The 22,475-nt window shown below is 41.0% G+C and overlaps 2 protein-coding genes across 2 annotated transcripts in view; both read left to right on the top strand.

Annotated features, from left to right (window-relative positions):
- Positions 1-909: 909 nt before the first annotated feature.
- On the top strand, positions 910-15,010 carry stoml2 (stomatin (EPB72)-like 2). Its single transcript, XM_029709226.1, has 10 exons — positions 910-1,085; positions 6,987-7,148; positions 7,289-7,388; positions 7,492-7,550; positions 7,646-7,747; positions 7,835-7,969; positions 8,139-8,283; positions 13,456-13,535; positions 13,667-13,795; positions 13,935-15,010. The coding sequence occupies exons 1-10, from the start codon at positions 1,044-1,046 to the stop codon at positions 14,043-14,045; spliced, it is 1,065 nt and encodes a 354-aa protein (XP_029565086.1). The 5' UTR covers positions 910-1,043; the 3' UTR covers positions 14,046-15,010.
- Positions 15,011-16,693: 1,683 nt separating this feature from the next.
- unc13bb (unc-13 homolog Bb (C. elegans)) overlaps positions 16,694-22,475 on the top strand; it is a 106,569-nt gene continuing 100,787 nt past the window's right edge. The window contains exon 1 of the mRNA XM_029709224.1: positions 16,694-16,938. Coding sequence (XP_029565084.1) covers positions 16,917-16,938 — 22 coding nt within the window. The 5' untranslated portion in view covers positions 16,694-16,916. The remainder of the gene's footprint in view (positions 16,939-22,475) is intronic.

Genomic DNA, 22,475 nt, shown 5'->3' with positions numbered 1-22,475 from the left:
CCAGTAGTGGAAAAAGTACCAAATTGTCATACTTGAGTAAAAGTAAAGATACCTTAATAGAAAATAAAATCAACCAGTAAAATACTACTTGAGTAAAAGTCTAAATGAATTTGGTTTTAAATATACGTAAGTATCAAAAGTAAATGTATTTGCTAAAATATACTTAAGTTTCAAAATAATAAATAATGATTTCAAATTCCTTATATTAAGCAAACCAGACGGCACCATTTATTTTTATTTTATTTTATTTACGGATAGCCAGGGGCATACTCCAACACTCAAACATAATTTACAAAGTATGTGTGTTTAGTTTGTCCACCAGATCAGATGCAGTAGGGATGACCAGAGATGTTCTCTTGATAAGTGTGTAAATTGGACCATTTTCCTGTCCTGCTAAGAATTCAAAGTGTAAAGAGTACTTTTGGGTGTCAGGAAAAATGTATGTTGTAAAAAGTACATTAATTTCTTTAGGAATGTAGTGAAGTAAAAGTTGTCAAAAATATAAATTGAAAAGTAAAGTACAGATACCCCAAAATATTTTAGTACTTTACAGTATTTTTACTTAAGTACTTTACACCACTGTTACACACACCACATTTCCACCAATAAGACACATTCCTTTTTGTCATGTCCTCCTGCATCAAAACTCAGTAGTAGAGACAGTGTCTTCCCTGGTCTATGCTGACATTCGCACTGCAACATATGGAAAGTGCTGGAAATTCGGACTCGGGTTATTGTCAAGGCCTACATAACAATGATTAAAAACATTGAAAGTGTTAGAAATATTAAACATTCACAATGTATTTTTTATTATATTTACAATAATGTAAACGTATATTTTTTTCATGAAACAACGCATCATCTGGAAAGATAATCGCCAAAGTTCCATTTCCCCTATCAACAGGGGGACGTGTTTAACCAGTGCACCAATTCGATGTTGTAACTGCGTTTCCTGAATCGGCCGAGGGTCACACATGAACAAATATTCATTCATTTCACCTAAACCACATAGCTACATATCTGCCAACAATTAAGTTAAGAAAATGTTCCGAACATTGTGCCGGACTGGCGGTGCCCTTTTAATGGTAAGAGACATGCTAATTCAAACTAGCTAACTTTAGGTAATTACTGTTAGTCTACTGAGTTAGCTTGCTACTGTACGCCAGCTAGCTTGCCTTGCTATCATGTGTTCACTGAGATGTTAGTCAGCTACCTAGATAACTAGTTACACAATATATACAAAAGTATGTGGACATCCCTTCAAATTAATGGATTCGGTTATTTCAGCCACACCGTTGCTGACAGGTGTATAAAATCTAGCACACAGCCATACAATCTCCATAGACACACATTGGCAGTAGAATGGCCTTACGGAAGAGCTAAGTGACTTTCAACATGGCAACAAGTCAGTTCGTCAAATATCTGCGCTGCTAAAACTGCCCTGGTCAACTTTAAGTGCTGTTATTGTGAAGGTGAAATGCAAAGTGGTAGACCACCAAGTCTGTCCTCGGTTTTGAACACTCGCCACCTAGTTCCAAACTGCCTCTGGAAGCAATGTCAGCACAAGAACTGTTTGTCGAGAGCTTCATGAAATGGGTTTCCATGGCCGAACAGCCGCACACAAGCCAAAGATCACCATGTGCAATGCCAAGCGTCGGCTGGAGTGGTGTAAAGCTCGCCGATATTGGACTCTGGAACAGTGGAAACGTGTTCTCTGGAGTGATGAATCACGCTTCACCATCTGAAATAATAAACTGGTTGGCTGGGACGATGGGATCTCCATACATGGAGTCTTCCTCCAGGTTTAGCGGATGCCAGGAGAACGCTACCTGCACCAATGTACAGTGCCAACTGTAAAGTTTGGTGAAGGAGGAATAATGGTCTGAGGCTGTTTTTCATGGTTCGGGCTAGGCCTCTTAGTTTCAGTGAAGGGAAATCTTAAAGCTAAAGCATACATTGACATTCTACACGATTCTGTTCTTCCAACTTTGTGGCAACAGTTTGGGGAGGGCCATTTCTGTTTCAGCCTGACAATGCCCCTGTGCACAAAGCGAGGTTTGTCGATTGATGTGGAAGAACTTGACTGGCCTGCACGGAGCCCTGACTTCAACCCCATCGGAACACCTTTGGGATAAATTGGAAATCCGATGTGAGCCAGGCCTAATCGCCCAACATCAGTGCCCACCCTCACTAATGCTCTTGTGGCTGAATGGAAGCAAGTCCCTGCAGCAATGTTCCAACATCTAGTGGAAAGCCTTCCCAGAAGAGTGGATGCTGTTAGAGCAGCAAAGGGGGGACCAGCTCCATGATAATGCCCATGATTTTGGTATGAGATGTACGACGAGCAGGTGTCCACACTTTCGGTCATGTAGTGTGTCGTTGGCCAGTTGAAAATGCCCTCAACAGTACAATCAAATCACATTTTATTTGTCACATTAGCCGAATGGTGCTTTCACAGAGTTTATAAACCTAAATCTGCGCTCTTTGTTGCTATTATATTTAGTGTTGCACGGTGTACCGGCACCACGGTAATATCATGGTACCAAAACGTTTATGAACCAACATATTAGAATACCATTTCATATGATAGATACTACTGACTTTTTCAGCCCTACCCATCTGAAGAACCTGCTTGTGTCTGTTATAAAATCTTTATAAAATCAGTTTTGTTTATAAATTCAGTTGAATTTAAGCTACAGCAGCTAGTCTCTTGTATGTGCAGATCCAATAATATCCACTTTCATGTGCATATCACTTGTGGCATCTGTAATCGCCAACCGCATCCCCTATCAGCCCTCACTCACCTGCTTCTCTCCGTCCACTCTTTGCTCGCTTCTATTCCTCAGTCAGTTTGAAAAAATATATAATTTAGCCGGGATGCAGACCCTGATGAGTCTTCTGTTACAATGTATGAACATTGCTCTGTTATAACCAAGAGCACAGACCAGTCTGAGTAGCCTTTGCAAGCTCACTGTCATGCAGCCTCTGAGTGTCGGAGATGGAAAAAGCACCGCTCCGCGACAGGCATGCTTGCAGCTTTACAGCAAAGAAAATGGCTCGTCTCTAGCCTAAAAATGTGCCATATTACCAGAGAAGCCTTTTTTCTTTCTATCGGGATTCACACTCATTTTATATAATTTCACAAACCATGTCGAGGGACACCTTAAACTAATCCTGGGTCGCGAATTATTGGTTTGATAATATACAATATTGTTCAGTCATCTTACCTAGCTAGCTAGCAACCTGGTAACTTAACAGTAGGTTTAGGCAAATTTAATGGCACATAAAGAAAGGAAAAGAGCTTGCCACTCATGAGATGTGCTTAAAAATGTAGGATTCATATAGGCTTAATTGTAAGCCTAAACTATCGTGTGCCTCCCATAGCCTGTTTTGGACTTGGATTGTGAAGAGACATCTTGTGGGGTATGCATGGGTGTCTGAGCTGTGTGCTATTAGTTTAAACAGACAGCTCAGTGCATTCAGCTTGTCAACACTTCTTACAAAAACAAGTAGTGATGAAGTCAATTTTGAGCCATGAGAGATTGACATGCATATTAATGTTAGTTCTCATGTCAATTTAAGGGCCAGCTGTGCTGCCCTGTTCTGAGCCAACTGTCATTTTCCTAAGTCCCTCTTTGTGGCACCTAACCACACGACTGAACAGTAGTCCAGGTGCAACAAAACTAGGGCCTGTAGGACCTGCCTTGTTGATAGTGTTAAGAAGGCAGGGCAGCACTTTATTATGGACAGACTTCTCCCAATTTTAGCTACTGTTGTATAATTTTTTTTTTTACTATTACAGTTACAATCCAGGGTTATTCCAAGCAGTTTAGTCACCTTAACTTGCTCAATTTACACATTATTTATTACAATATTTAGTTTAGGGTTTAGTGAATCATTTGTCCCAAATACAATGCTTTTAGTTTTGGAAATATTTAGGACAAACTTATTCCTTGCAACCTGTTCTGAAACTAACCTCAACTCTAAGTGTTGCAGTCATTTCAGACGCTGTAGTAGCTGACGTGTATAGTTTTGAGTCATCCGTGCACACGCAACACTGGCTTTACTCAATGACATGTCATTAGTAAAGATTGAAAAAGGTAAGGGGCTTAGACAGCTTCCCTGGGGAATTCCTGATTCTACCTGCATTATGTTGGAGAGGCTTCCATTAAAGAACGCCCTCTGTGTCCTGTTAGACAGGTAACTCTTTATCCACAATATAGCAGGGAGTGTAAAGCCATAACACAAGTTTTTCAAGCAGTAGACTATGATCGATAATGTCAAAAGCCGCACTGAAGTTTACTAAGGGTTAGTAACAGGCTGATTGGTCGACTATTTGAGCCAGTAAACAGGGCTTTACAATTTTTAGGTAGCAGAACTACTTTTGCTTCCCTCCAGAACTGAGGGCACACACATTTCTAGTAGGCTTTGATTGAAGATGTGGAAATATCGTCTGCTATTATCCTCAGTAATTTTCTATACAAGTTGTCAGACCCCGGTGGTTTTTCATTGTTGATAGACAACAATAATTGTTTCACCTATTCCACACACATAATTCAAAATGACAATACTTGTCTTTCAAAATTTGGTCAGTTATAATTGTATGTGTAGTGTCAGTGTTTGTTGCTGGCATGTCATGCCCAAGTTTGCTAATCTTGCCAATGAAAAAAATCATTAAACTAGTTGGCAATATAAGTGGGTTTTGGGACGAATGAGCAATGTGATTCAATGAATGATGGAGCTGAGTTTACCCTTTTGCCCAAAATGTAATTTAAGATGCTCCAAAGCTTTTTACTTTCCTTCTTTATCATTTATCTTTGTTTCATAGTATAGTTTCTTTTTTTAAATTCAGTTTAGTCACCTGATTTCACCATTTGAAGTATGTTTGTCAATTGGTTGTTCAGCCAGACTTATTTACCATTCCTTTTGCCTCATCCTTCTCAACCATACAATGTTTAAATTCTTCATCAATCCAAGGGGGTTTAATAGTTTTTAGTCATTTTCTTAATGAGTGCATGCTTATTAGTAACTGGAATAATCAATTTTATAAATGTTTCAAGTGCAGTGTCTGGTTGCTCCTTATTACACACCACATACCAGCAAACGTTCTTTACATCATAAACATAGGAATCACTACAAAACGTAATGTATGACCTCAGACTTTGGTTTCCCAAGATATGGCTTCTATATTGTGATTACTGCATCCGATGGATTTGGATACTGCTTTCAAGCTTATTTCTGCAGCACTAGTAAAGATGTGATCAATACATGTTGATTTCATTCCTGTTCTGTTTATAACTACCCTTGTCAGTTGACTGATAACCTGAACCAGGTTGCAGGCACTAGTTACAGTTTGAAGCTTTTTCTTGACTGTGCAGTTTGAAATCCATTGAAATCACCCAGAAAATAGAGAGGTATATCACATACTTTATCAAGAATTTCACACATTATCCATATACTGACTGTTAGCACTTGGTGTTCTACAGCAGCTTGAAAAAAGTTTGTGGCCGTACGCACATCCTTAGCATAAAGAAGCAGCTTCCCACAATAATGGGCTTTAGGTGAGGCAGATGAACTGGTAGCCATATTATTTCAACAGTATTTAACATGAGATGCTCTCTTAGCTTTACAGGAGTGTGGTTCGGAATATAGACCGCAACACCGCCACCATGGCATTTCTGTATTTTCTGTAGATGTCATAACCATGTATTGCTGCCACGGTATTATCGAAGTGAGTTTCAGAGATAGTCAGAATATGAATGTAATCTATAACTAGCAAGTTATTGATTTTATGAACCTTGATTCTTAGGCTACATATGTTAATGTGGGACATTTTTAGCCCTTTTCTGGGATGCTTGATTGTTTTTATTGCTTTACTGGGAAGCTTATCAGAAGTAGACATGCTCGTGTTGTTTATGTTTGAGCTGATAGTGCAGGGTGAGCTGCACATGGTGGACTTCCTACTAGGGCACACCGCCACAGTGCTAACAGTATTACTCTGGTTCATAGGCACATGATTACTGCATACAATAGCTGTAGGATCAACAGAGACATTCAGGGCATTTAGAAGGACAAATTAAGTTACTTACGTTGTTTGCCAACGCCCCTGGGCTAATGTACATTTGCAGCAGCATTATGACAATTTAGCAACACAATGGTAGGGATCAACTGAGCTGGTCTTGGGTCATTAAGTCATTCTCAACGCAGCCTTGAAATGCGTGGAGAGAGTCCAGGAGCCTAGATGATTTGGACGGAATCCGTCATTCCTGTAGAGCATCTTATATTTCCAGAAGGTGTCGAAGTTATCTATGAAAGTGATTCCAACAGAACTACAGTAATCTTTTAGCCAGGTGTGTAATGCCAGTAGCCTGTTGAATCTTTCACAACTGCGGCACGACGATGGTACCGGACCTGAAATAATTGGCTGCTTTTTGGGATCTTTCATTGCTAGAATCAGTTATTTTAAAATCAATTTTCAGAAGTTCCGAGCTAGCCCTCGTCATTTGACCCCACATGGATTACGACGGCGTCAGCTCCCGGCATCTGTCTTAGAAAAGTCAGAAGCTGCCTTGTAATGTCCTGTACTCGTGCTCCAGCATTGCACAGGGTTTTTTCCCCGGGAGCCAAGATGTTTCTTGGTTTCTGTTCATCACTCTACTTTTAGAAATATTGATATTGACAGTATGTTTGTACATCCACTGTATATCTGTACAGCCACTACTCATTCTCTTATAGCTCTATGTTCTCTCTACCTATTTGTATATAATGTATGTAAACACTGTAAATTCTAAGGTCGGTATTCTGTCTCTTAATGTTGTCTCTAAATGTTGTCTATCACTAGCAGCACCATATCACCAAGTACAATTCTAAGTGTGTAAATGTACCTGGTGAATAAAGGTGATTCTGAAGTTGCAACTCTAATGGAGTAACCTTCTGATGCAACAATGTGTAATGTACATTGATGGTGATTTAGTGTTTCCCTCCAGCATTCCCAGAGAACAGTGCCCACAGTCCCAGCGTTGTGGGCGACACAAGCCCAGCAGCGATGGGCGTCCAGTCTGCCCATGAACACTGTGGTTCTGTTTGTGCCACAACAAGAATCCTGGGTTGTGGAAAGGATGGGCCGCTTCCATCGCATCTTGGAGCCGGTAATTTAACCATTGTTTTCCAATTAGCCAGTGATCTGCACCCTTAATTACACTTTCACACTATGTCACAGTTTTTGTCCCGAATGCATAAAAATGATCAATTTACTAATTTGTCTTTTACTTTTCTGGATATTCTGTAGGGCTTGAATTTCCTAATACCAATACTGGACAAAATTCGTTATGTGCAAAGTCTTAAAGAGATAGTTATTGATGTCCCAGAGCAGTCTGCGGTCTCTTTAGGTGAGTGGCAACTGTGTCACTGTTATCTTCACTGTAAGCCAGTCCTCATTATTCTCAGTCGGTCCTTGTCTCGGAATGAACTGATATCTGATTACATCCACAGATAATGTGACACTACAGATAGATGGAGTCCTCTATCTTAGGATATTGGATCCTTTTAAGGTAAGTTTGTAAAGTCCATGATTTCTTGAGGTTGTTGTTCATGGAAGTTTTTGCTTTGTTTGTAGATATTGATAACAAGATGTACTTCCTTCCAGGCCAGCTATGGAGTTGAGGACCCAGAGTATGCTGTCACCCAACTTGCCCAGACCACCATGCGGTCAGAGCTGGGGAAACTGACCCTGGACAAAGTATTCAGGGTGAGTCTCGGTTCTTTTTTACAAATTTTGTTTGTGATATTTTTTTTTAACCTAATTTCCTTGTTTTATATTTCTCTATTTCTCCAGGAAAGAGAGACCCTTAATACCAACATAGTGCACTCCATCAACCAGGCGTCAGATGATTGGGGAATCCGTTGCCTTCGTTATGAAATCAAGGATATACATGTTCCACCACGTGTCAAAGAGTCCATGCAGATGCAGGTGAGAGGGGCTGGCCCTGCTGCCAACAAACTGAGAGACAGGTCTTGAACCTCCAAACTATTTCTGAACATGATCTTATCTATAGATTAGTGATACATTGCACATTATTAAGACTTAGCCTATCAGTTTTGTATGTTTACACTCTTTCTGACTGCCTTCCGTTGTGTAGGTGGAGGCAGAGCGTAAGAAGAGAGCCACTGTGCTGGAGTCTGAAGGTCACAAGGAAGCAGCCATTAACGTTGCTGAGGGTCGCAAGCAAGCTCAGATCCTGGCCTCGGAAGGACAGAAAACAGAACAGATCAACAAAGCAGCTGGTAGGTTAATACACATATCTAGATGACTTAAGGCCTTTGTTAACTACTAATGATGGTGTGAAAGTTGGACCGTTGTTTTTGATGTAAACTAAGTAATGTAGACTAAGTTTGCTTTATCTGCCTTAGTTGAATGTAAGTCGATCTAGATAAGGGTCTGCTAAATTACGTAAATATTTCTGTTGTGCGAGGCAGCTTGATGTACTGAGCTTTCAGAAAGTATTTAGTCCCCTTTTTCCACATTTCAGCCTTATTCTAAAATTGATTAAATAAACTCAGCAAAAAAGAAACGTCCTCTCACTGTCAACTGCGTTTTATTTTCAGCAAACTTAACGTGTAAATATTTGTATGAACATAAGATTCAACAACTGAGACATAATCTGAACAAGTTCCACAGACATGTGACTAACAGAAATTGAATAATGTGTCTCTGAACAAAGGGGGGGGTCAAAATCAAAAGTAACAGTCAGTGTCTGTTGTGGCCACCAGCTGCATTAAGTACTGTAGTGCATCTCCTCCTCATGGACTGCACCAGATTTGCCAGTTCTTGCTGTGAGATGTTACCCCCACTCTTCCACCAAGGCACCTGCAAGTTCCCAGACATTTCTGGGGGGAATGGCCCTAGCCCTCACCCTCCGATCCAACAGGTCCCAGACGTGCTCAGTGGCCATGGCAGAACACTGACATTCCTGTCTTGCAGGAAATCACGCACAGAATGAGCAGTATGACTGGTGGCATTGTCATGCTGGAGGGTCATGTCAGGATGAGCCTATAGGAAGGGTACCGAATGAGGGAGGAGGATGTCTTCGCCGTAACGCACAGCGTTGAATTTGCCTGCAATGACAACAAGCTCAGTCCGATGATGTTGTGACACACTGCCTCAGACCATGACAGACCCTCCACCTCCAAATTGAGCCCGCTCCAGAGTACAGGCCTCGGTGTAATGCCCATTCCTTCGACGATAAACGCGATTTAGACCATCAGCCCTGGTGAGACAAAACCGCGACTCGTCAGTGAAGAGCACTTTTTGCCAGTCCTGTCGGGTCCAGCGACGGTGGGTTTGTGCCCAAAGGCGACGTTGTTGCTGTTGATATCTGGTGAGGACCTGCTTTACAACAGGCCTACAAGCTCTCAGTCCAGCCTCTCTCAGCCCATTGCGGACAGTCTGAGCACTGATGGAGGGATTGTGCATTCCTGGTGTAACTCAGGCAGTTGTTGTTGCCATCCTGTACTTGTCCCGCAGGTGTGATGTTCGGATGTACCGATCCTGTGCAGGTGTTGTTACACGTGGTCTGCCACTGCGAGGACGATCAGCTGTCCGTCCTGTCTCCCTGTAGTGATGTCTTAGGCGTCTCACAGTACAGACATTGCAATTTATTGCCCTGGCCACATCTGCAGTTCTCATGCCTCCTTGCAGCATGCCTAAGGCGCGTTCACGCAGATGAGCAGGGACCCTGGGCATCTTTCTTTTGGTGTTTTTCAGAGTCAGTAGAAAGGCCTCTTGAGTGTCCAAAGTTTTCATTACTGTGACCTTAATGACCTACCATCTGTAAGCTGTTAGTGTCTTAACGACCGTTCCACAGGTGCAGGTTTGTTAATTGTTTATGGTTTATTGAACAAGTATGGTCAACAGTTACAATGAAGATCTGTGAAGTTATTTGGATTTTTACGAATTATCTTTGAAAGACAGGGTCCTGAAAAGGGGTCCTTTTTTTGCCGAGTTTATATTTTTTTCCTCATCAATCTACACAAAATACCCCATAATGAAAAACCGAAAACATGTTTTTAGAAATGTTTGCTAATTTATTAAAAATAAGCATACCTTATTTACATAAGTATTCAGACTCTTTGCTTTGAGACTCGAAATTGAGCTCAGGTGCATCCTGTTTCAACTGATCTTCCTTAAGATGTTTCTACAACTTGATTGGAGTCCACCTGTGGTAAATTCAATTGATTGGACATGATTTGGAAAAGCACACACCTGTCTATATAAGGTCCCTCAGTTGACAGTGCCTGTCATAGCAAAAACCAAGCCACGAGGTGAAGGAATTGTCCGTAGAGCTCCTAGTCAGGATAGTTTTTTGGCTCCGATTTGAGGAAGGATACCAAAACATTTCTGCAGCATTGAATGTCCCCAAGAACATAGTGGCCTCCATCATTCTTAAATGGAAGAAGTTTGGAACCACCAATTCTCTTCCTAGAGCTGGCCGCCTGGCCAAATTGAGTAATCGGCGGAGAAGGGCCTTGGTCAGGGAGGTGACCAAGAACCCAATGGTCACTCTAACAGAGATCCAGAGTTCCACTGTGGAGATGGGAGAACCTTCCAGAAGGACAACCATCTCTGCAGCACTCTACCAATCAGGCCTTTATGGTAGAGTGGCCGGACAGAAGCCACTCCTCAGTAAAAGGCACATGACAGCCCGCTTGGAGTTTGCCAAAAGGCATCCAAAGGACTCTGACCATGAGAAACAAGATTCTCTGGTCTGATGAAACCAAGATCAAACTCTTTGGCCTGAATGCCAAGCGTAACGTCTGGAGGAAACCTGGCACCATCGCTACGGTGAAGCATGGTGGTGGTAGCATGCTGTGGGGATGTTTTTCAGCGGCAGGGACTGGGAGACTAGTCAGGATCTAGCGAAAGATAAACAGAGCAAAGTACAGAGCGATCCTTTATGAAAACCTGCTCCAGAGCGCTCAGGGCCTTGTCCCTAAGCACACAGCCAAGACAACGTAGGAGCAGTGGTGGAAGAAGTACCCAACTGTCCTACTTGAGTAAAAGTATAGATGCCTTTTAATAGAAAGTTACTCAAGTAAAAGTCACCCAGTAATCTACTACCTGAGTAAAAGTATAAATCATTTCAAATTCCTTCTATTAAGCAAAGCAGGCGGCACCATTTTCATGTTTTTAACATTTATGAATAGCCAGGGGCACACTCCAACACTCAGTGTGTGAATTGGACCATTTTCTATGCCCTGCTAATCATTCAAAATGTAATGAGTACTTTTGGGTATCAGGTCAAAAGTACATTATTTTCTTCAGGAATGTAGTAAAGTAAAAGTTGTCAAATATAAATAGTAAAGTATAGATACCCCAAAAAACTACTTAAGTAGTACTTAAAGTATTTTTACTTAAGTACTTTACACCACTGGACAGGAGTGGCTTCTGGACAAGTCTCTGAATGTCCTTGAGTGGCCCAGCCAGAGCCCAGACTTGAACCCAATCGAACATCTCTGGAGAGACCTGAAAATAGCTGTGCAGCGACGCTCCCCATCCAACCTGACAGAGCTTGAGAGGATCTGCAGAGAAGAATGGGAGAAACTCCCCAAATACAGGTGTGCCAAGCTTGTAGCGTCATACCCAAGAAGACTCTAGGCTGTAATCGCTGCAAAGGGTGCTTCAATAAAGTACTGAGTAAATGGTCTGAATACTTATGTAAATGTAAGATTTCAGTTTTTTATTTTGAATAAATTTGCCCAAATTTCTAAAATCCTATTTTGTTTTGTCATTATGGGGTATTGTGTATAGATTGAGGAGAAATAAAACAACTTAATCGACCGATAATGATTTTTTTTCAACGCCGATACGATACAGATTAATCGGCCAATTCGGGGTGGTTTTTTGTTGTTGTTTTTTTACTTTTAAAATAAAATATTTTATTTGTAATAATGACAATTACAGCAATACTGAATGAACACTTTTATTTTAACTTAATATAATACATCAATATCAATTTAGTCTCAAATAAATAATGAAACATGATCAATTTGGTTTAAATAATGCAAAAACAGTGTTGGAGAAGAAAGTAAAAGTGCAATTTGTGCCATGTAAAAAAGCTAACGTTTAAGTTCCTTGCTCAGAACATGAGAACATATGAAAGCTGGTGGTTCCTTTTAACATGAGTCTTCAATATTCCAAGTTAATAAGTTTTAGGTTGTAGTTATTATAGGACTATTTCTCTCTACGATTTGTATTTCATATACCTTTGACTATTGGATGTTCTTATAGGCACTATAGTATTGCCATCCTAATCTCGGGAGTTGATAGGGTTGAAGTCATAAACAGTGCTGTGCTTCAAGCATTACGAAGAGCTGCTGGCAAACGCAGGAAAATGCTGTTTGAATGAATGCTTATGAGCCTGCTGCTGTCTTCCACCGCTCAGTCAGACTGATCTATCAATTATCAAATCAGACTTAATTAGAATATAATAAACACACAGAAATACGTGCCTTTGGTCATTAATATGGTCAAATCCGTAAACTATAATTTTGAAAACAAAATGTTTATTCTTTCAGTGAAATACGGAACCGTTCCATATTTTATCGAACGGGTTGCATCCATAAGTCTAAATATTGCACAACCTTCAATGTTATGTCATAATTATGTAAAATTCTGGCAAATTAATAACAGTCTTTGTTAGGAAGAAATGGTCTTCACACAGTTCAACGAGCCAGGCAGCCCAAATTGCTGCATATATTCTGACCCTGCTTGCACAGAACGCAAGAGAAGTGACACAATTTCCCTAGTTGAAAAAAATTAATGTTAGCAGGCAATATTAACTAAATATGCAGGTTTAAAAAATATACTTGTGTATTGATTTTAAGAAAGGCATTGATGTTTATGGTTAGCTACATTGGTGCAACGACAGTGCTTTTTTCACTAATGCGCTTGTTAAATCATCAAATCAAATCAAATTTATTTATACATTTATTTATAAATCATCACCCGTTTGGCGAAGTAGGCTGTGATTCGATGATAAATTAACAGGCACAGCATTGATTATTTGCAACGCAGGATAAGCTAGTTAAACTAGTAATATCATCAACCATGTGTAGTTAACTAGTGATTATTGCTTGTTTTTTTATAAGATAATTTTAATGCTATCTAGCAACTTACCTTGGCTCCTTGCTGCACTCTCATAACAGGTAGTCAGCCTGCCACGCAGTCTCCTTGTGGAGTGCAATGTAATCCGAGTCCAAAAATGCTGAAACTTCAAATTGGCCGTAATTAATCGGTCAACCTCAACTTAATACATTTTAGAATAAGGCTGTAACGTAATAACATTTGGAAAAAGTCAAGGGGTCTGAATACTTTCTGAATGCACTGAACAAGTACACCCACTGGACAGGACGCTAGCCTTTGTGACCGTTTCTGATGAGACTCTTATCTTCACCTAGGTGAGGCCAATGCTGTCTTAGCCAAAGCAGAGGCCAAAGCTAAGGCTATCCGGCTGTTGTCAGACGCTCTAGCTGAACAGGTAAAATAGTTGTGATGGCTTCATTGTGTGTGTGTGTGTGTGTGTGTGTGTGTGTGTGTGTGTGTGTGTGTGTGTGTGTACGCGCACATCTAGATGGCACATTGACCCAACTGTGATTGTGTTTCGAACAGAATGGAAACGCTGCAGCCTCCCTCAGTGTGGCTGAGCAATACGTCTCCGCTTTCTCCAACCTGGCCAAAGAGTCCAACACCATCCTGCTGCCCTCCAACTCTGGTGACATCAGTGGCATGGTCACACAGGTCTGTCTCTGTTTCTTAAGCTATTTAATTATGTGTGATTGCTCAGCCCATCTACCCTGGCCCTCCCTTTCAACACACCCCTGTCTCTCCGTCTCCTCTCTCAGAACAGTAACAGTCTATATCTTCCCCTTCCCCTCAGGCTATGACTATTTATGGCAGCCTGGCTAAGCAGAGCTCAAAAAAGTTAGAAAGTGTGTCCCCAGAGTGGGCCATGGAGAAGAGTGAGGAGCTTGTACCACCAGCCCCGTAGTGAATGACGTCAAGACCACTCAAAGCAGTCACCGAACCGGAAGCAGTGCCAGACAACCATGAGGCGCCAAGGCATTGTTGCCTGGTTAGCACCACCACTGTCTGGCCCAAAGGACACACTATCTGTTGCCGATTTGAAGGACATTGAAACAGGATAAGAACGTAAAGATTTGCTTAGAGGCCTGGAAACGTCAACCCATTTGGGAGGATTCATGTCACTTACACATTGTTTAATTTTGATTGAGTGTTATTGCACACATTACATATGTTCCAATTACAAATCCACAAGCTGTCATATTGGTACTCTTCTCTTGCATCAAATACCAAATGACTGTGATGATGGGTATGATAGTAACTTATGGTAAACTAGTAACCTGATTTAAAGCATTCTGTTTAAGTGCTGTATTGTTGTCTTTTATATTTCCAACTATTTGTCCTTCATATGTTTTCATTTCATAGTGTCATGAATGTTTTACTTCATGTGAGAGCTTGTAACCTGACATTAAGATCCTCCAAGGGTCAGAGCAAGCAGAGGAAGGAATAAAGGTCAGGTATTTGAATAGTTAGGATGCAATACTTTCAATTTGGCTGCATTTAGACGGGCAGAGCGTTCTGATCTTTTTTCTACTAATTGGTCTTGACCAATCACATCAGATCTTTTTCAGAGCTGATCTGATTGGTCAAAAGACCAATTAATGAAAAGAATGATACCTGTGTAAATTATAAACTACATCAAGTTAAGTCACCAAAAGTACTTGTAAGAAAATGACCTTGGATGGAAATATAATTGTTGAAGTGGAATGTTTTGGAGGAAGGTTTTGCATAACATAGCAAGATTATTGATTTAAATGGCCAATATACCAATAATGGTCATCCATTATGATACTGTCACTATTAAAGGAATTGTGATTGACTTTAGGGACGATTGTAACACCTCATCACAATAAATCTTGGTTGAGAAAATTATTGGTTTGAATGATTTGGAAGTGGACACAGCAGTGATTTCATGTAATTTTTTTTCTCCATGTTAACTGTAGTAAATGTACATACAGAAGTCATGCTCTCTGAAAACGATCTCAGTGAGATTCCTCCTAAGACGCAATTTTCTGAGGATTTTTCACCTTCGATATCACATGATTTCCATCAGTATGCATGTTACACATAGGAAAAGCCTCAGGGGGGGCTGTTGAGTTATTCTGTGGTAGTTTGTCTACAAAGCTACTTTACAGCCTTAACCATTTCTGTTGCACCGTGACTGGGGTCTCAACTCCTTATGTCGTCCGCCATCCTCATTTCGCCTGCTTTCGAAAAATGTCAAAGGTAATCTCGAAGGCAAAGAGAGGAAACGTGGAAACAAATGCCCTTGTATGAAATGAGACTAGGCCGCTAGCACATCATCAGGCAGGAGGAATCCCAAAGTATGTGTTAAGTGCCCCAAAAATTAAGCTTCTTTTGCTAGACATTTTATAGATCAAAGGATAAGTAGAGAATTTTCTCCTCTGAGAAAACAGCTGATTCAAAGGGGAATCAGCAGATTTTAAAACACGTCCATGCTAGCTATAGGGAGGATGCTCTTGTGCATCCTCTGCCGAAGTAGATAATCGAGGAGGTGAGCATACTGTTCGCCTACTAACGAATTGACACTCTTTGACCACCTATCGGTTTCCGGGTCACAGAGGAGAGGCTGGAATTTTGTATAATTGAGAATTGTTCAATATCGTCAATTATCCCATGAACCACCCAATCAAAGTTTTACATGCTGACCAAACCACCTCTGTGTCATCGTGCGTATGTTGATTTTCACTATCCCCACCAAATGTGTTCATGACACACAGGTTAAAATACCAAAACCAACTGTGAACCAGCTATATTGGTCAAATTCCAGGTTATCCTGATGGTTATATAGGCATAATGACATCACTCAGACTCAACAATGACAAGGTATTGGCCACCTAGATATGTACATAATCTAGTTTATTTTAAATAGGAAACACTGTCAGCAGAAAATACAATAGTCTAGAATATCCATGTGAATGGACAATAAAGGGCTATCAAAATGTATTGTTGATGGCAACATTGTTTGTGATATTGTAGGATTTACTCATGTGACACCATTGCTTCCAAGCAGTTTTGTGATAATCATTTTAATCATTAAGAAAATTACTCCAATCCTTAGTGGTTATTTATTTATTCTTTCAGCATGGGTTGTTGTCATTTGTATCATACGCTTGCCCGACACATTTTACTGAACATACATTGTGATATTTCTATCCATTTATGTCTCTATAGAAAAAGAACATCTGGAAAAAAGCACAAGCATACTTTTTTAATCCTTAAGGGAAGATAAATATGTAGCCTTATGTTGTGTGCAAATTTGATATAGGCCTATATTTTGACCAAAAAGTTACACTTTTTTAATTCTATATTTTTTGTACAGGTGAAAACTACAAAACAGGCCACTAACTGGGAGCGACAAGTCTGCGTCACCACCTGTTCCCTCATTCTGTGGTTTTTAGTCTCTCTTCATTGATTGGTCAGAACTTTCTGTAAGGTCCGCCCTTTTCAGAGATTATGCTCACTCAATGGATGGACTAGATGTCATTAGAGAGTATTTCGGCGCCGCCCTCTTATCTCGGTGCCCTCAGGTTAGTCTAATGAATTTTATCATGGCGTGCCCGTGGCAGGGGGCTATTGCTCTCTGCCGAACCTTTATGTTGCCCTTTACAGCATCTCAAGCCCACCTGTAACTCTGTGACAACTTAAAAAAGTGATTGGAGACATTGTTTGCAATGTTACCGGGCTGAGCGCATTTTTTCTGAGACGTTTGGTACATTTTTTTAACTAGAGGGATTGTCAGAGAAAAGCTCTTGCGATGTCTCTACTTTGTGTAAGAGGTGAGTTTTTCCCTTTTTCTTTAATACATTTTCATGGATTTTTGACTTCATAAATCGAAAGCAAAAGAATTGTTTCAAGTGAAGTAACGTTAGATTGTGAATCCCAGCAGTAACCGGTTTGAAAACCAAATAGACCAAACTGGATGAATTGAACTTTTGCGGCCGTGATTGTTTTTTTCTTTTCCTTGTTGAAACAAAGTTGTTTCCTTATGTGTCTCCCTTATGCAGATGTAAAAGATAAACGCTCGAAGTTAATATATTGTATAAAAATAGTTTATTTTGGCAATTTAATTTGGACATGGAGATTATCTATTACATAATTCTGAGATGGGAGCCGTCACCTCTACCACCAGCTGTTTCCCAGCGTTTCTGCTCTTGTCAGCTGAGTTAACGTTTGTTAGTGTGACATGTCAGTTTCCAAATTACAACATTAGCAAAAAGCAGTTTTACTTGCTAAATATTTTTTGCTTGTGTAATGGTTGTTATTGGCTATCAAAAGTATATTTAGAATTTGGTTGACTATTATATCAAGTAAACCAAAGCCACCTAAATTAGATTGTGTGCTCTTATGGTACACAATCTGGTTTTGCAATAGTGTTATCGTTTGTGTGGTGTGTGTGTGTGTGATCGAGACACTGGACAGCCTTTTATCTTTAGTTTGTGTGATGTCTAAGATCACCATTGCCATGTCCTCTAAACATCTCATTTACTTCACAAAGAGTAGCCTATAATCCAATTTGTGTGGTAGTGTTTCTGCTTAACATCTAAAGTGTCTTAACAAGACTGTATACTACAGTTCAGGTAACATTTTGCAAATGAGGTTGTTTGAAGTCAAATAAGTGTCAACTTAGTCAAAACCACATTTCTGCTCTTATATGTGTGTAGTATACAGCCCGGGGTTAAGCTGGCTGCCCATGTTTGATTATTTTTCTGGGGGTACTTGATACTGGCACAATTTATGCTTGTGCAGTGACTCATTTTTCAATTGATGATGTAATTAGTCATTGAAATTATGCACAAAATACCATCAAGGAATAGAGGCAAAAAATACAATTTTGCTTGACTGAGTTCTCTGAACTTGTCAATTATTTATACTGTAAGAAAAGCTTTTCCCTGTTTCTTTTTTCAGTTCTGAAAAATACTAAAATGAGGCAAAACATGAGTCAGATATATCTATTAATGAAACTGAAAAATAATTACTAGTATCTGATTAGTTTTATTAGCTCCCCCTCTGTCGTCAATACCTGTGGCTCAGGATCAATACCCATGGCTCTGCGGCTGGTATGGGAAATCTCTCTTTTTGGCACTGAGGGAAATGGGATAAAAAGCAGGCAGGTGTTGACTGACAAGTCTTTCAGGCCTATCTCCATCAAGACTAATAATGTTTAAACAACATTTTATGCCCGACATCTCATGTTAGTCTACATAGCAGACCAGGTAATAGACCAGTGTCAACCATGCTTGAAGCATTATTTTCATTATCTCTTCAAACATTATATTTTTGCAGGTACATAATGGCACAGATGTGTGATTGTGGTCATTAGGAACAGTTGGCAGAGGTACTTTTTGATGGAACTTGTGTGCCTTGTCACAATTTCATAGTAATCAGGCTCCTCCCACCTAACAAGTGAGGCGTCTAAGTTTTTAGCTCACTTAATTGAGTCAGTGGCTTTTGTTGTCACATCCAGACTTACAGCAGGTGCATGACACCAGATGGTGAGGTAATAAAACGGTAGAAATGATAGCAGTCTTCTCTTGGCATCTCTCCATGGGCTAACCTTAATTCTCCCCATCCAGTAGAATCTTGTTTGACACCTCATTAGGCCAAGCCTCTACCTGGGCCCGTCACAGGCCAGAAGAGATGAGGGCTTGTGGCAGTGTATGGGTCATGAGGAGTCTGGACAGGTGAACACAGCACATCCAGAGACGAACACTCTAATTTACAGTAATTTAGCATGTTTGTTTAATATTCTGTGGTTTCCTCGAACACGTTAGTCCTAGAAAATGTACAAGATCCATTTATTGATTAGTATTGTGAAAATGGAAGCTGGAGCCACCGTAGTTTAGTCTACCAACAAACAGATAGTGGTGCATTGAATCTTAGACCGGATGGTCGGCCTGTATGTGATTGGCTGCTGTGACTCACCCCTTCCCCCATACAGCAGTGTCATGGTTTTTTGTTTATTTATTGCCCCTAGAAAGGCCCATCTCCATGGTGATGTCTTTACACAACAGATATGTGTTCTAGCCCTCCAAGTGTGACAGGTGGACAGTCACAGAGACCCCTGCTGTGTGGATGAGGGCGGGGCTGGGTGGACAGTACACATGGACCTCTCATCATAATAATATCGTCCTGCAAACCTAGGGATTGTATTGTGTGGATGCTGAATAGGCATCCTGGTTTGGTAGATGATTATTATTGCAGACTGAGTGTTTTAGGAGTACCACCAAGCCTTTTCAAATGCTAAGTGTGCCATTGACATGGAGAGGGGTTTATTCTGTGGCTCCTTTTGAATAAACACTGATGTGTGTCTCTTAGTGCTATAAAAAACAGTGTTCGTGACAGTCTTGATGAAATGAAAGCACACTGTGCATGATGAAATGGGCCATGTTGACTTTGTCACAGATTCAGCTGCGTCAATAATCTGATATGTAGATAGAGGGACAGAAGGATAGCTCGAGGTGTATGGACTAGGCCTATAAATCATGAAGATGTCATGTTGACAGGGCGAAAGAGAATTGGTCAGAGGACAGCGAGATTGAGAATAAAGTGCAGTGAGAGAGCTGAGAGATTGCAACAGTAATCCCCTGGCCATCTGTTGTTCTGTCTCGCTCTCTCCGTCTCTGTTTCTCTCTGCTCTCTGGTCTGCTTTCCCGCCCATAGGCTCCACCTGATCCGCTCCAGTGCAGTGTGTAAATACAGAACAATAGAAGCCTCTTACCCTGCTCTTCTCTTCCTGGCTTCCTGTGCCGCCTGACAACACTCCCTAGGCATGCGTGGCCGGAGTCAGCAGTGTGTCTGTCCCATCCACAATATGTGGTCACGTGACTTGCATCCTCTGACCCCAATTTAAGGGTTACCAGTACTAATCCTCCGAGCTGAGTAACAGTCGCAAGCCAGGCAGGCGTCCAGTGGATTCATTGGTGGAAATCCCTTAACTCAATATTCAAATGCACCTTGTGCTGGGCAGCTGGCAACTCCCAAACGTATCTTAAAATTTGACTGGATGTGATCAATGATATAGTTGGTATGTAGTATTCTTATTGGATCTTTTATCTGTCCCATTTTATTACTCTGCTGCTGTGTGTTTTCAGTCTACTAAAACTAATATATACCTTATCTTCAATTATATATAGCCAATTGTTTCCTTTTACTGCTTTGGATACAGTTAGGGTTCTTTTGTTGTTCCTATCTTTTGGTTGAGAAACAAAGCTATGGTCAGACATCAGGTGAGCACACAGTAGAGCAGATTAGAAAACAGTAGGTTGATAGGGGAACTGAGCAACTGCCCCTGGCCAAACACTGATGGCTTCCTCCAGTCACAAAGATGGACGGCTGAGCAGAAGAGAGATAAGAATCACTTTCCATCATAATGGCCCCTCGCTTTATGGCCCTCTGCTCTGTTCGCCGCCGCTTACAATGACGTCAGCTTGATTGGGACATCATGCCTGCCGTCGTGCCAGCTCACAGGCCAGAGTCACAGCCTGGTGGCCTAGAAGAGCTGTTCTGGAAACACTGACGTCACACTCCTGACCCTCTGCTTTTCCACTGCTCCCTTTCCTATTTCCGCAGAGCCAGTGGGAGAATCGCAATTGGATTTCCTTGGTTCCTCCAAGAGGAAAGATAATAAATAAATAAATAAATAAATAAATAAAGGAGCTTGTATGAAATGACTCTTCTCTAGCGCGTCATCATCAGGCAAATGACAATTGCAGAAGTGGAATCCCAAATGAATGTGTAAAGTGATGAATAGAATGTAGCTGGTGTTGCTAGACTTTTAATATATAAAAGGATAAGTAGCGTTTCAATTCGTGCGCATGCTTTTCTCATCTGAGAAAACAACAGCAGTTTCAAAGGAAGTGTGGTGGATTACAAAACTCTTCCGCGGTAGGATACACCAGAACATCCTCCCCCACAGGAGGCAATCGAGGAGAGGAGCAAATTCCTCTGTTCACCTATTAACGAATTGATGCTCTCCTACATATGGCGACCGCTTGTCGGTTTCCGGGTCACGGAGGAAAGAGGAGTCGGAGTGGACAGACCTTTGCCCAATTGAGAATATCTCAGTGTCAGGGAGTGGACAGGAGTCTGTGTGTGTGTGTGTGTGTGTGTGTGTGTGTGTGTGTGTGTGTGTGTGTGTGTGTGTGTGTGTAGAGAATGGAAGATGGCAGGTGCATTTTGAAAGCGCTCTCTCCTCCACCTCCATTTCCCTCCTTGGGGTCGTCTCTTTGCCACGTTGTTGCTGGGGAGGTTAAGAGGCTAACTAAGATGGACAAATACATGAAGCCACACTCACTTGGGCTGCATGTTATTCTAGCTGTGTGCAGAGCGAGAGAGGGGGAAGAGCTGTACGTGCTGATATTAAATTCATGTAGAGTCAGCTCCTGTCACTCACTGCCACCCGATCCTGCCCATCTGCCATCCCAGCCCTGTCGTTTAGTCGCCGGTACATAAGGCTGAAGCAGCTATCACAATTAATCCCGTCTAAACCATCTTTCAAATCCATAACCCTTATTGTATAGATACAGGAAAGGTCTGAAGTCCGCCAGGTCTAAAAATACACCGGAGTGCACTGGATGTTTTTCTGCTCTCGTTGTCCACATAGTAGATGAAAAGAGAATTTGCTAAAAAAAACGTCTGGTAGGCTTATCATCATCATTGCCCTTGTTGTATGTTACATTCTGCTTTGTGATACCTATATTTTGTGTAGATTAATCCGCCATTCAACCAATGACTACCGTCTCACCATTCTGACTTGTTCTTCACACACCTTACACTGGAATGATAGGTATGACTTTGACTTTCTGTGAACTGAAGGTCATTAGGCCAATATTAGGCTATCCCTAGACATTTGAAATATCTTCATGCCGAGAAGAGCCTTCAGGCTTCTGTCATAATAAAAATGTAATAATGGTCCATTTTAAGTAAAAAAACTAAAAAACTATTATTGCAGGGGAAGTTTGGTAAAACTAATTCCGTCTGAATCGTCCACTGGAAAACTGACATGCTGTGGTAACATTTATATAACCAACATTCTATAGTAATACTAGTCCTGTGCAACTAGGATTTAGGGCTCTCCATATTCCAGTCTATCAGGGTTTTGTCCAGGCAAAGGTTGGGATTATGGATCCAGTGCCAGAGAACATAGCCTATCTGGGAGGGCTAGGTCAGTACGGGAGTGGATTGTGTATTATGGGATTTGACTGTGAAAGATTACAGCACAGAGGTCAATATGAAAGTGTGGCCTCAGAGTAGTGGTAAATTTATTAGAAACATCTGAATATTTACATGAGAACTTGATAACATGTTACATGTT

Source organism: Salmo trutta, chromosome 23, assembly GCF_901001165.1.
Source record: "Salmo trutta chromosome 23, fSalTru1.1, whole genome shotgun sequence".
Lineage (NCBI taxonomy): Eukaryota > Metazoa > Chordata > Actinopteri > Salmoniformes > Salmonidae > Salmo > Salmo trutta.
This window is presented reverse-complemented; position numbering and strand designations above follow the sequence as displayed.

Coding starts and splice junctions, on each gene's coding strand:
- stoml2 (XM_029709226.1), top strand. CDS start 1,044: ATGTTCCGAACATTGTGCCGGACTGGCGGTGCCCTTTTAATG. Junction 1,086..6,986: donor CTGGCGGTGCCCTTTTAATG/GTAAGAGACATG, acceptor GTTTCCCTCCAG/CATTCCCAGAGAACAGTGCC. Junction 7,748..7,834: donor CCCTGGACAAAGTATTCAGG/GTGAGTCTCGGT, acceptor CTATTTCTCCAG/GAAAGAGAGACCCTTAATAC.